At 33.8% G+C, this 14,850-nt stretch overlaps 4 protein-coding genes across 4 annotated transcripts; 1 reads left to right on the top strand and 3 right to left on the bottom strand.

Annotated features, from left to right (window-relative positions):
* The first annotated feature begins 1,613 nt into the window (after positions 1-1,613).
* Positions 1,614-2,375, top strand: LOC127253218 (fatty acid desaturase 4, chloroplastic-like). Its single transcript, XM_051277665.1, has one exon. It carries the CDS (start codon positions 1,614-1,616, stop codon positions 2,373-2,375), a length of 762 nt encoding a protein of 253 aa, XP_051133622.1.
* A 1,737-nt stretch (positions 2,376-4,112) lies between these two features.
* LOC127253373 (fatty acid desaturase 4, chloroplastic-like) lies at positions 4,113-5,183 on the bottom strand. The gene has a single exon (XM_051277937.1). It carries the CDS (start codon positions 5,008-5,010, stop codon positions 4,255-4,257), a length of 756 nt encoding a protein of 251 aa, XP_051133894.1. The 5' UTR covers positions 5,011-5,183; the 3' UTR covers positions 4,113-4,254.
* A 956-nt stretch (positions 5,184-6,139) lies between these two features.
* Positions 6,140-9,928, bottom strand: LOC127253375 (purple acid phosphatase 18-like). The gene is made up of 5 exons (XM_051277939.1): positions 9,619-9,928; positions 7,915-8,583; positions 7,131-7,319; positions 6,967-7,055; positions 6,140-6,493 (listed from the first exon to the last, which is right to left on the bottom strand). Exons 1-5 carry the CDS (start codon positions 9,748-9,750, stop codon positions 6,286-6,288), a joined length of 1,287 nt encoding a protein of 428 aa, XP_051133896.1. The 5' UTR covers positions 9,751-9,928; the 3' UTR covers positions 6,140-6,285.
* Positions 9,929-12,592: 2,664 nt separating this feature from the next.
* Positions 12,593-13,481, bottom strand: LOC127253216 (protein METABOLIC NETWORK MODULATOR 1-like). The gene is made up of 2 exons (XM_051277664.1): positions 12,732-13,481; positions 12,593-12,622 (listed from the first exon to the last, which is right to left on the bottom strand). The coding sequence occupies exons 1-2, from the start codon at positions 13,479-13,481 to the stop codon at positions 12,593-12,595; spliced, it is 780 nt and encodes a 259-aa protein (XP_051133621.1).
* Between the last annotated feature and the right edge of the window lie 1,369 nt (positions 13,482-14,850).

The raw sequence follows: 14,850 nt of genomic DNA, 5'->3' as shown, positions 1-14,850 counted from the left end.
AAAAAAAAGAAAAAAAGAAAAGAAAAGAAGAAGAAGAAGAAGATACATATGGATCCTCCTTAAGCTATATAGCAAATATAAAATAAAAGTTACAAACAAACACAACTTTATTCAACAAACCCTAACAAGCTACAGATACTTCTATGACTATACCTCCAATTTCCCCCAACCCTAAAATGTTAGCCCAATATATTTAATTTTTTGGCTAGCCATAAACATAGCATCTTTACACCTTTCCTAATTTCATTTAGGTATAAATGCAAATATTTTTATAATATTAATTATTTAAATACATTATATTTAATAATTATGTATTTCATTTTTTGTAAAAATCTTAATTTTATATTCAATCTTACTAGCAATAAAACAATTTTCTATTTGCACCTAGGTTGATTAAGAGATGATAAGCATTTGATATTTTATTAATATCATAGTTTTATACTTAAATAAGAAAAACATTTTTATTGTTGGTAACGTTCTAAATGACTTGTATTGCCCGTAACTAATTAACCTAAATCGTTTATATTTATATCGAAACTGTTTGATTGCTGAAATACGGATATCAAACATATCGATATTTGCAACCCTCCTAAAGTCTTAATTGAAGTAATATATTTTTTGTTGGACTTTTCTTTATAATTGAAAAAAAAAAAAATACTCATTTTTTCATCAAATAAATATTACCGTTCTTCATCATAAAGAGATTTGCTTACATCATGAGCCTAAATCGAATCATATTGAACTATGTCCCAACTTCAACCAAATTAAGATTGAATTTCAATATACAAATTTTGTTACTATAAAGCTAATTTATCTAGTCTTTTTTGGCCCATCTTTCAACGTTTATTTTTCTCATATTTGGAGGTAAAATTTTGTTATTATTATTTTTTTTTTAAAGAAAAAAAAATCAACAACTTATAATGAACATTGAATTTATAATGTTTGAGGGAGGAGAAAACCCTATGTTTATAGGGAAATTAAGGGTGTGTGTTCTTGTGAGATTTTGAGGGTGGTTTTTTTTTTTTAAAAAAAAATCCATTAGAAATATTTACTCGAACAGTTATTTATTATTTATTATATTATACTAAAAATTTACATCTCGAATACCACATTAATACATATTAATATTATATCAAACAAATACTTCAATGCAAAAATTTTCTATCCCAAAACCAAAACCTCAACACTAAACAAACCCTAAGTTATTTTTTAGGGGAATAAAATTTTCACATCATAATATATACTACTCCCTCCGTGTCATATCTATCTATTCATTTGTTTTTTCGACATAATTTTAAAAATATTAGTATTATATTTGAATATAGTAGAAATAAAAATAAAAAACTAAATTAACTTTAGTAGTATTGCATGACATAATTGTAACATTAGATAGATATTACAATTAGTGTAAAATAAAAAAATAAATATATTGTTAAGCAACAACAATATATATATACGGGAGGGGATCACCCACCCCCCTTCCCATCCAGCCCCCACCCCCCACCCCCCTCACATACAATGTATATATATATACATTTCTACATATATATATTTATATGTTCCAAGCGTGTCTATATATAGAGAAAGACACACGCACAAAGCTGGTATTCTACATGGCTTCTAATTCATCAACGGTCAGATCATCAGCACACCAAAATCCATCGTCTTCAGGATACGCCACGTGGCAGCAACGGGCGTGGTTCACCGGCGGCTGCGCCGCCGTGACAATTACCCTAGCCAGATCAGTGATTCTAACCGCCGCCGGCGCCGGTGCATCGGACAGTTGGTGGCCATGGATCCTGCTCGTCGGCGCCGCCGTGGCCGGCTACGTCGCGTCGGACTTCAGCTCCGGCATCTACCACTGGGCAATCGACAATTACGGCAGCGCCGCCACCCCTTTCTTCGGCTCGCAGGTCGCCGGATTTCTCGGCCACCACCACCGGCCGGCGGAGATCGTCGGCGAGCCCATCGCCAGCAACCTCGAAATCCCGTCGTCGTACGCGACGGTCGCCGGAATCCCCATCAACATACTCTGCGGCGGCAACGCGGCGGCGTTAGGGTTCATGGGCGCGTACGCGGCGGCGTCGATGTTCGGGCAGCACTTCCATATGTGGGCCCACACGCCGAAAGGGCGGCTTCCGGCGGCGGTGGTGGCGCTTCAAGACGCCGGAATCCTCCTGGGGAGGGCGGACCACGCGGCGCACCACCGGCCGCCGTTCGATTGCAATTACTGCATCGTGAGCGGGCTCTGTAATAGGGTTCTTGAGCGGTGGAGATTCTTCCCGGCGCTGGAGGCGGCGGTGTTCGCCGCCGTCGGAGTCCGGCCGCGGTCGTGGAGCGATCCTTCCCTAGTCATTAATGGAAAAAATAATTAAGATATACTATTATTTATATCTATGTTTATCTGTAGACTATTAATAACATTTTTAAACATAAGATATCAATACATCCATTTTATTATTTTAATTGATCTTAAATCAACTTATTATTGGCTTCTTCTTTTTAGTAATTATGCTTCCCACAAATTAAAAAAATAAAAATTCTTACATTTTATACTAACTATTACTGCCTACAATTTTTAACTATGTTACAAAACATTTGTAGATATAAGATTACAAGAAAGATTATACATATATAATATTAATATTTTAAAATATGTATGCAAAAATATATAAATACAGTAGTAACGAAAGAAATGAGTATTATATATATAATATATTATCGTTAAATATTTATTTATTTATATTAAAATAAACAACCGTTTCAATTAAAATTTTATTATTCTCAAAATACACCAACATTCAATCAAACAAACTCTAAGTTGGGTCATTATTTATAGAAATACTCTCAAAAATATTAAAATAGGCGACAAAATCAATTAATTTGATTAAATACAGCATATAATAGAATGAATGGTAAATATTTTTATAAAACACAATACAATAATATGCATAGAAGCATGTATTGTATAGTTTATGTATTGTACTATATTATGTAGTACTTTATTCGTCACAAACACTGTGCAACATTTGTGTTTGGTAAGAGAATTTAGGTGGGGAGTATTAAATATGGTAATTTGAAATAATTTGGATATTAAGTGATGTGATTGGAAAGAGAAATGATTATTTGTTTTTTTTTTTATTTGAGTGATGTGATGTGATAAAGTGAAATGTATATTAATATATGTATAAAAATATTATTAATTATTTCTAAATTTAGAAATATTGCAGTAAGTTTGAGACAAACAAAAAATGAAATGTGAGAGTATTTATTATACTGAAATTAATAATATATTACTATTTTCGTCTCAGTTTTATTTGACTTTTGCGTTATTATATTTAATATTAATAATGTTTTTATATTTGTGTAATTTACTCCACAAACGTCATTGTATTTGTATAATAAGAGACTAATAAAAATATTTTTATATTTTTTTTTTGACTTGTACTATAATATAATAATTAATATTAAAAATTCAATATGTAAAAAATTTATGGTACACGTCTTCTGAAACGAATGTAGTATGATATATGAAATTGTATCATATACCATCAAAATATACGTTATAAGTGTATTATTGCGAATATATATATTAAAATGGAATAATGGAATGAAATAGAAATTTAGTATTTTATAAGACTTATATTTACTAAATTAAAACATTGATACACCGATTGTGAACCGACAAAGAATTTGCTAACAATGAAAAAATACAATAAACTAAGATTGGTTGGCCATGAAATCATTTTCAATAAATATAGTATTTATTTCATAAAATAATTAAATAAATAAAAATAAATATTCTTATAATTTTTTATAATTAACAACAACAAATTTTAGAAATTCTTAAACAATGTTTAAATTTTATTAAATTATTATTATTATTTTTAAAGTCACTGTCCCTATTTTTTTTAGACAGTAATATGTTTGGATATGTTTACAAAATGTTTTTAATTAATTTGAAAATAATAAAAATATGGACGAAAATATACATTTGTTATGATATTAATTAATATTTCATTTTAAACAGAGAATTATTTTTTTATATATATAATACGGAGTATTTTTTTTACCATAATAATAAAAATTAAAATTTAAGAAAAAAAGTGGACAGTGGTATAAAAATCTATACAACATCTTCACCAGCGCGATAATAACTTATACAATGAATACAAGTAATTTATAAATTAAAAATAAAATACATAAAATAATTTACCATAATAAATCAATAAAAATAAATCTTAACATATGCCATTAATTGTCATTCCATTCATAGTGATTGGGGTTGCTCCACGACCGCGGCCGGACTCCGGCGGCGGCGAACACCGCCGCCTCCAGCGCCCGGAAAAATCTCGATTTGTCAATAAACGTGTTCCAGACGCCGCTCACGATGCAGTAATTGGAATCGAACGGCGGCCGGTGGTGCGCCGCGTGCTCCGCCCTCCCCAGGAGGATTCCGGCGTCCTGAAGCGCCACCACCGCCACCGGCAGCCGCCCTTTCGGCGTGTGAGACCACGCGTGGAACTGCTGGCTAAACACCGCCGCCGCCGCGAGCGAGCCAACAAACCCTAACGCCGCCGGGTCGCCACAGAGGACCGTGATCGGAAGTACGGCGACCGTCACTGGCGCCGCCGTGAGGTAGAGGTTTCTGGCTATGTGCTCCCTGGCGATCTTCGACGGCCGTTGGTGGTGGCCCTGGAATCCGACGATCTGCGGCCCGAACACGGGCGTGTCGGCGCCGCCGTAATTGTCGATTGCCCAGTGGTAAATTCCTGTGCCCAAGTCCGCCGCTATGTAGCCGGCCACGGCGACGCTGATGAGCTGGACCCATGGCCACGAACTATTCCGCACACCGGCGGCGGCGGCGGTTATGATCGCCGATTTGGCTAGTGTAATTATCACGGTGGCGCAGCCGCCGGTGAACCATGCCCATTGCTGCCACGTGGCACCTTCTGAAGCCGCTGGATTATTTTCGTATGCCGAGGATCTGACCGTTGATGAAGTAGCCATGTAGAGTACTACAAACCAGGCTTTATATATATATATATATAAGAAATGTGGAAATGGTGTTATGGGAAATAAAATTTCCAGAAAATATAAATATTTTTGTAAGATTGGGGAAGAAATTTGGGGGTATGGAGGTGATATTTATAGATGGTTAGGGTGCTAAATAAAGAAATAGCCAAAACAAATGAGTGAAATCTAACCAAAATATTGGGCAAAATGATTGATTTTATAGTTGAATTTTATTTTATTTTAATTGAATAATGCTCAATTTAGGGTTTTCTTAACGTTTTAGAAATACATTTTAAAATATTACAAGTTAATTAAAACATAGGGATCACAAAGTTCCAACACGTAGAAAGAATATTATACGAGTATGTTTGCATTTGAATGAAGTTATTGTAAATATTTTTTTATATTTGTTTATTGCCAAATATATAAGCAACTATAAATTTATATATTTTTAAAAAATTGCTTGACTATTAATTTTGAATGTTATGTAGTTAGACTCGACCATTTTATAATGAGTCACGGTTCTTAGCTGTGTTGGAAGCTGTTAGTTAGTTACAACTTTGTTGTTCATTTATTATTATTATTATTTATTTATTTATTTTTTCATGTTAGTTACAAGGGTTTAGGAATAGCATTTGAGGCAGATCTCGAACCGTTTCGGTTATGGTGTTAAATGAGATGGGACAGATTCTAAAACCTATAAATTTTAGCAAAGCCCATTTTAAGACTGTAAAATTGGTCTCAAACCATCCCTTACAACGGTTCTGTGCTTATAATTTTTTAGTTTTTTTTTTTACTATAATTGGTTATATATATATATATATATGGCCATATATAATTATATATACACTAGTCTTACTTTTCTTATTGTTGCATAAACGTATTTTAATTTTGTAATCTAAATTTTTTTTCCCTTTCCCTTTTTATAATAAAATTTAAGAATGGTATGACCACTATCAAATGTTTTCAAGACAAAATAAGTAAAAATAGTTAAAGGTGTGTTTCTTTCGTTTCCGTGTTTTTTATATAAAAAAATAAACATTTGATTTAGTACTGTTTCTCTAACTTGATCTTCTTTTTATATGATATTTATTTTATTCAATATTTTCTTGAAGTAAAAATGTAATATATATATATATATATATTTATTGAAAACTATACGTAACGACAATGATAAAAACACAAAGCCAAAACACATCAACGGGGGATGGTAAAAGTACCTTAGTTATATTACCATTCATTCATCCAACATTATTACAACCTCGACCATCAAAATTCTCGATTTCTCCGGCTATTCTCTGGTAGGCAACCCGATCCCACCAACGACGTTATCCAGACCTGGTCGGAGATCACGGGCTCGTCATCATCATTCCTGTGCCAGCTCCAGAATGCATGGCTTGAGTTCACTATCTTAAACTCTCCATGTCCGAAGCTTGCTTCCCGGAACACCGACCACTCCGGCTGAGGATTCAAGTACCTGCACCAATCCATCGTCGCAATATTTATACAGATATTTTTGAAACTTTTCGACATTATTTATCAACAATAACCATTTAAAAATATTTTCAAAATTTCTCAAAACTCCAAATCTTTCTATCTAAACCACAATATTTATAGCACCATTCTTATACACAACAATCCCATTTTAGCTTCACTAAGATGAATCCATGCCCGGCACTTTGATCGTTTTATGAAACTTTATTTTTGATAAGTTACTATGTTATTTTATTACAAACAATTTACGGTTAATTATAAATAATCCCCTGCTGCTGAAATTCGAAAACTTTCAGAATAAACCCCCTATAAAGAAGTATGCAAATAGCCTTCGCTTCTTATAAACAGAACTTACCTTATTTGCTATTTTTACAGAATTTGCACAATCTACAATTTTCACAGAGTTTCAATAAGGCGCCAACAATGCTGAAAATTTGCGATGTAAGGACAACTTACCTGTGTGCTAAACCTTCTCTATTACCGCCATCGCCAATGGTAATGTGGACAGGTCCGCAAGGATCTGGTCTACCACTGTGCACACGGGTCTGTTGCAACAAAGGATGTAATAAAAACAAGACTCAAAGAATGAGAAATGACAGCACCTCAGGTTAGAATCTTACCGAGCGTTCATAGGCATGGACGTGGCCAGCAATCACAACATCCACACCGGCAGCACGAAGCAAGGGCTCCATTGCAGCCTTCATATCATCCCCTTCACATTGATGAGCCTTATTGCTGTTATACCACGGCACATGGAAGAGTGCAAGAAGCCAAGGTGTCTTTACACGGTCCACCTTCGCAAGATCCGACTACTCGGCATAGAAATTAATTAGATCCTCGAAGGACAAGCCATTAACCTCAATTGAAATATTATCGGAAACATTTACACAAGAGATTGAATGGAATCACATGGGTTAGTTCTAGATATGTTCTAGGAGTGTTTTGTGAATGGTAAAAACTTTTATATAAAATGAGTGCTTGATGCTGTATAAATAGCCGTTGGACATGGTGTTTTGAATAAACTATAAGTTTTGATGTATTATATTAAATGTAAAATAAGTTTTGAAAGTAATGTTTCTTAAAGAGAGAATTTTTTTTTTATGAATAGTGCAATAATAAATTTGATAACATAAGTAAGTAAAGCTTCTCGAAACCATTTTTGCATTATTCATTCTCCAAGTAATACATCTTATTATCCCCTAAAAAGCATCATATATAACTTAAGCCCAGTAATTTCAAACGTATTTTAGACTTTTCTATTTTGTACAAACTTATTCACTAATATAAAAGTTATTTTTACAATCTACTACAAAAATCTTTTGAAACAATACCAATGGGACTCCGAGAGTAGGTTAAAAAACTTGCATAACATTTTAATAGGATGAGAATGATGAGCATACTAACCTTTAGCCAAGTATATTGATCCGACTGCTCATCATAATCTGTGTACGCCCCAAGCATGACAACATGAACTCCAGCAACTTCGAACGAATAATATAAATTTGAACTGGATCCACTCTCCCTGTACGGCATCTTCCATCTCGAATTGTATGAAACAAAACTCTCTTCCAACAATAGTATGTGTTCCTTCTCATGGTTCCCCTGAGTCACCATCCAAGGCCTCGCGCTGGCTAGCGGCTGCACCAGCTCTCCGAATGTGTCCCACCTGCGCTGTACATAATCAGCATACGAGAGGTCTCCAGGAAGCATGTAGACATCATATTTACACTGATCGATGTGGTCCAAAGTCGATTTTGTCCACTCAGTTTGGCCTAAATCTCCTGCCACTGCAAAAGTAATTGGGAACTCGGATGGCGGGGTTTTCAGCTGAAATTCGGGACCTTCCCCTCCACACCTATAGAAATAAGTTTTGTTGTGTTCTAATGGACCAATCACTGCATTGTGTATCTTTCCGGATGTGTACAACAAGTAACTGTAAGTATTGCTCTCTCCTTCAGAAGTGGCAATATAGTTTTGGGGCGATGTTCCGTATTCGACAATTGAAGGGCAGTTTTTGTCGCTGGTGACCCACGAGATTCGCATGTGTTTAGCCCCGGCTAAGGAGATGTGAACCTACAAGAGTCATTCGAGCATTTAGGTTTCGATTTGCACAAAGGAAAACATCATCTTTGACCATATTCCTATTTATTAATTTCAGCTCATTGCTTTACAAAGAGTGTATTCAAAGAGTGTGTTCAGATATGTTTTATTCCTACTACCATTCCTTAAAAATATTACCCGAAGAATACAATAGATATACATAACAAGAAAAGACAACAAAAACACATAAAGCAGCATTCCTTATAATCTTTCACCGTTCTCTATACTTTAAAATAAAAAAGAAAAAAATGAAAAAAACACATACAAATACAAATACTAAACAAACAGCCTCCAAATTTAAGAGCAAATTATGCTCATTTAGCCATAATATGAGCTTTGTTGCAGTATTAATGTAATTAAATAATATCACAAAAAAAAAAAATTATCCACAGCTTCAAATTATGCAACTCTGATGTGAATTCTTTCGATATCCATGCCTATAGTAGGACTAAAATATTGAAATTTGTTTAACTATAGGATCCAAATTCCAGAATGTATTGTAATCAGACTATAGTCAAAATAACTTTTACTTTGGAGGTACATAAATTAGGAATTAAAGTGAAAAAGGTCCAATAATTCAATCTACATGAATAACCACAGATGAATTGAATCGTGACGAAAGCCAATCTCATTAAATGAAGTTTTCAGAACCATTGATTTAGGAAAATTGATCATTTGTCATGAATTCAATTAGTCAATTGTCCACAACACTGTAGTAATTAAAGCAAATTATAGGTAGTTGACCAAAAATTGCCATCACGTTCATAATTTCAGCGAAGAAAACAGTCAAGCTCAGAGAAAGCACAATTCAGAAAGGAACCCTAATTACAAATTATCAATTCCTGCAAAAATAAAATAAAATTCACGGATCCGCGAACCTCCAGCAGAAATTTTCAAACATAGAAATCTCGAAAATTACACACGACAAACTTCAATTTAAAAAATCATGGATCTCGAATCTAAGCTGCTTCCGCTACAGCTCGAACTCAATCGCGAACAGATTTTTACCTGCTCAGGAATTGATGAAGGCTTCTTGCTCCATGGAAATGAGAGAGTTTTACGAGGCGGAGGTCTGACGTAATCGGCTGCGGCACCGACTCCCAGCACTAACACCGCCGCTAAAACTAGCTTAAACTCCATGATTGAAGTATTACTTCGAATAGCGGTAACTGAATCGTCAGAAAATTCGAGCACCCTCTATAGCGTAGACCGCCATGATACCAGAAGAAGATACTGCCAAAGCTCCTTTCGATTGATTGTCGTGCTGGGACGATTTCCAGGTGCGGTTTGATGTTTCCTTCGGCCGTAATTAATGTTCTAACACAACATTATTATTATTATTATTATTATTATTATTATTATCCACTTGCAACTGAAGAAAATGGTTTTTAATGTCGTGGGCTTGTTTTTGTCTTTTCTTTTTTTTTATAAAGTTTGGGGTGTATTTTTTTTTTTATGTTAAATACAAAAAATAATAATAATTAATAAAGCAATTATAAATTAATATTAAAATAATTAAATAATTTAATTAAAATTAAAAAAAATTATATATATTAATACTAATAAATTAGTGTAACAAATAAAATTAAGACTTTGACCGAAAAAAGACTACTAGCCACGATAAAATTCGTACCTAATAACAATATTTGGCACAAATATATTATTGTGGTCAATCATTCGTGGAAAATGACGAGTTTTTAACGCTGTGACATGCACTATTCGTGCACCGTGTGAAAATCAATTAAAATGTAAATTGTATTTATATGTATTTGAATTTTGAATAAATTGTTTTTTAAAAAATATAAAATAAAATCTTGTACTTGATTCTTATTACCATTTTAGTATAATAAATGAAATACATAGATATTTTGTTCTCCAATTGCATTGGAATAGAAAATAATTTTACCCTTTGTTCCACAAAGTGTCCACTCTTTAATTGTAGTGAGCAATAGTGTCAAAAATTTTGTCTTTATTTTTTTTACAAAAGTAATAATGTAATAATAAAATAATAATATTTATAAAAAAAAATAATTGTATATTTTTTAAATAACTATTTCTTATTAGATAATTCAATATAAAATTAGATCAATCCCTGTACATTTGTGTCGCACTATCATTGTTGAATCATCACAAAACTAATACTAACTTATCATCCAAATATTTGGGGGTTTTGAATTGTGTTTCAAATACAAATCAATATCATTATATATACAATATTATTTTATTTTATAAAATATTATATTCAAATACTATTTAAACCGAAAACTTAAATAAAAACCAAATAAATTATTGTTTAAAAAAATAATAATTCTACTTAATTCAAAACCAAACCCATTATTTGAAATATTTTGTAGTTAACTGTTTTTTTTAAACATCTAAAATATTTTAAAAATAAAATACTATATATATTTTCAATTTACATGTTTGGGAGTTTAAAAAGAAAAAAAAAAAAAAAAACTCGATTTATCAAAAATATTTCTAAATATTTTGAATAAAATCTCTAATAAAAATAAAATCTATATCACATACTCCATAATAATTCAATACAAATATATATTTAATATAATATTTTAAATAAAAAATCACGTTTATAAAAGTATATATATAGTTTCTTGTTTACAATTTTATATATATAAAAAAAATATATTATACATACGTAGTTTAAAATACAACATATAAACATATAAAGACAAATTATAATATAAAAAAGAATTTTAAAATATTATATATCTAAATATGTCTTTTTATATATATAATAAAACTTTGATCCGATGTCTTACAAAAATATATATATAAATATTTTATCGAAAATATGAAAAATAAATAGTAAAAATAAAATCGAACACCCTAAAATATAAATAGCTTACTTTTTTACTATTTTAAATCAAAATCAACGTTACATAGTTTTCAGTAAAAATATACTCTTTTGGTCCAGCGAAAAAAGCACCGTTTGTTTTTTTCATAAATTTTTTAATATTAGTATTATATTAGTTTGTAGTAAAAAAAGACAAAAATATTCCTGTTAGTATAACGTGTTATAAAAGTGATGACATTTGTGTAATATATTGTAAAATATAATGTATTTATTATGTTAGGGAGACGGTATAATTAATAAATTAGAAAATGATATCCTTATTTAGGGATGGACAAAAATAGAAAATGATATAATTGAACGGAGGAAGTATTATATTTCCCGCAAATCATCGCAATTATTTTTTAAAAAAAATAAAACTCAAATAAAAAACCTAATTTCAAATCAATTTCAAAATAAACAGCCAAATAAACCAAAATACCTAAAATATAATGGAAGATGGCGCCAACGCTCAAATAATATTACAAGCAAATATGGAGACATATCAAACTAAAATTCACCACAAAACAATTACCTTTCTTTCTCGAAAGCCAAGCTCGATGTTGATAAGCAGCTCGACTTTCTGTTCCATAGTCCTAAAATACCAACAAACAAGACCATAGATATATATATATATTCCAAAATAAGAAAAAATAGATCAAAAACAGTGCACCAAATAATAAACGCATCCAACAATCGACCAAAAATGAGAATAAATAAATTAGCCACGAAAAAAAAGCCTCGCAAGGCTCAAATTCACCTGTAGCAAAGCACAGGTAAATAAAAAAACATACCAAACTGTACGTTTCTCCCCCTCATAAAAACATATACCGAACTGTTTCTCCCGAGTCCCACCTTATAAACACATCCTCCCTCCCTTCTGCCGATGATCAAATTCACCTGTTGTTGTATGTACAACAGGTAAACAAAAATTACCAAACTGTTTCTTCCCCTCATAAAAATCCTCCCAATTATGTCAATGATCTATATATGTAAAACTACCATTCTGCAGATCTCACTCTATACAAGTATCGATTCCGTCCTCGAAAGGTCCCGGTTTCTTCCCTATGAGAGATAGTTGGTATTGCTGCACCATGTTTGCATCGAATCGGGACCTTTCTGCGCGCCCGCCTACAAGTTTTTCAGATTCTCCTCCACGGCCTGCATGATGGAAAACGAGTGAGTCAGTCGAGGATCGAGAAAATAGTATTTTTGTTCGTCGAAAAACAAATTTAGAATGTATAGGTAGAACTTGATCCTTTTCCTTTACCAGGAGAAGCTGAGACATTCGACTTGTGGTGTCGAACAGCCGATCTGATCGGCGTTCCGACAATTCGGGCTCGCTGGCACCTGCAGGTTCTCCTTTAGTTGCCTTCTCTGCCGGAGGTTCCGATTCTTGCTTGCTGGTTCCGGTTGGGTCGCTCGATGCTCCCGACGAGCCCCCAGCATGTGTCGTCCTCATGCTCGGCCCAGAGCCGACGGCAGGATGCACGTCGTCCCTGTCGCCCATGGTCATTCTAGACGACTCCGGAAGCTGCGGCAAGTTGATGCAGGGCTTGTGCAGAGAGTTCAAGGCCTGCACTGCCACGGGGACGAGATCGCCTCCCATGTCTTCCGGAGGAGCGGCGGCCGGAGCTTTTCTGGAGGATCTCCGCTTGGGTTTTGGAGCCTCAGCACCGCCGGTAGTTTGGGGAGCAGGGGACGGAATATTGTGCCTCCGAATCATGGGAAGTTCCGGCGCAATATCGTTTTCTGCCGTGACCGGAACAACCTGCTCTGGCTTGAAGACAAGGCCCCTCAGATACGTCGAAGACTCGCCGATTCTAATACTGATCAGGTAACCGGAATCGAATATGCCGTCCACGACTCCGGTTACTGGCTGGCCTAGCGCAAACTCATCGACCGGTGGCGGAGGAATCTCACTAGGATCTCTCCGTGAACGGCCACGTTTGGGCTGTTTATCGCGGCCGCTCGAAGGGGCAGGAACTCGGCCGCTGGAGCTTTCTCCTTGATGATACATTTTTTCGGAAATGATGTTCACTGAATTGGTTTCTGCTGGAGAAATGAAAAACAAACTTTGATCAGTTAGCGAAAAACATCGAAGATCAACTTTCGAGTGAGCAATAATGAACACGACAGTAAGATTAGAAAGTTCTCATTTCTTAAACAGAAAATTTCAGATCAAAATGCTATAGAATAGATCACAGAACAATGCATTAGGAAGGAAGCATAGCAATGAATCATAAACAACGCATAATTCCATACTATATTAAGTTCATGTCTAAATAGTCAACTTGAGATGTAGATATTCAAAGAGTTAGAAGAACATTTACCCAACAAATGACAAGAACAGAAAAGGAGTAAAAGGAGAAACTCAAAAACAGGGAAATTTTGAAAAGATAAGGATCATGAAGTGTAAGGGAAATTTTGGCTAAAAAGTTATTGATATCGAAAACACGGAAATGTTATAACCACAAGTTGTGAATAAATATGCGACTCGGTGTGCAAAAAACAAGGCCGTATACGGTGATTCGAGGAGAAGCGAGTGCAAATTAGATTCAAACCTTTTGTCGTGTGAAAATTAATTCAAACTTTGTCGTTTTCTCTTTAGTGAATCCAAAAGGAAATATCGTTGTCAAGAAAGCGATCTAAGTTATAAGAGTGTCGCATGTAATTTATGGATATCATATCTTTCACAAAATTTCACGAGACCGTTATACTCCGATCTTGACTTGTCGGATACTTTACTACCAATCATAAATACACGACAAACATCGAGGAATGTTGGACAAGAGTAAATAAACCAATCAATTCATTCGACATGGATACATGTTCAATACTAAATATGGTTAGCTTGAAAGTTCGGTAATAACGGCCTCGAAGGTTCCACATCCTCAATTATTGCAAAAAGTGTATTTATATCCACGTTTTCAAATATCGATCAGGCGTCAGCGTTTCAGTAAATGTACACGATCATTCGATCATTCGACTACTCAGACAATGCCAAAATGTAGATCACATCTAACTTAGCATAAACATATGAGCATCACATATAGATTATGAATAAATTATGTTCATCAGTAAGAAGAACAAAACTTAGGCAGCTTTTAACAGAGGAACATATGTTGTATGTTTAATGATTGAAATTAAGATATTTCTTAGGGTTCTTGGAGTAACTCCATCGAAGCATACGTAGCAATTATCTATCACCAAATTCACAATTCGTTTTCTCATCATCAATCGCACATTTCCTACAAATGCAACCAAAACACCTTGCCAAACAACACGCTATCTTCCACAACGATTCTAACGAATTCTTTGATGTTATACAGATCATCACATGAAAATTAAGCTAAAAATAAACTAAAACGCCACGAAAATCAAAACCA

Source organism: Andrographis paniculata, unplaced genomic scaffold (assembly GCF_009805555.1).
Source record: "Andrographis paniculata isolate CXL003 unplaced genomic scaffold, ASM980555v1 Contig50END, whole genome shotgun sequence".
NCBI classification, from domain to species: Eukaryota; Viridiplantae; Streptophyta; class Magnoliopsida; order Lamiales; family Acanthaceae; genus Andrographis; species Andrographis paniculata.
Note: the sequence above shows the minus strand (reverse complement) of the source record. Positions and strands in the feature narration are given on the sequence as shown.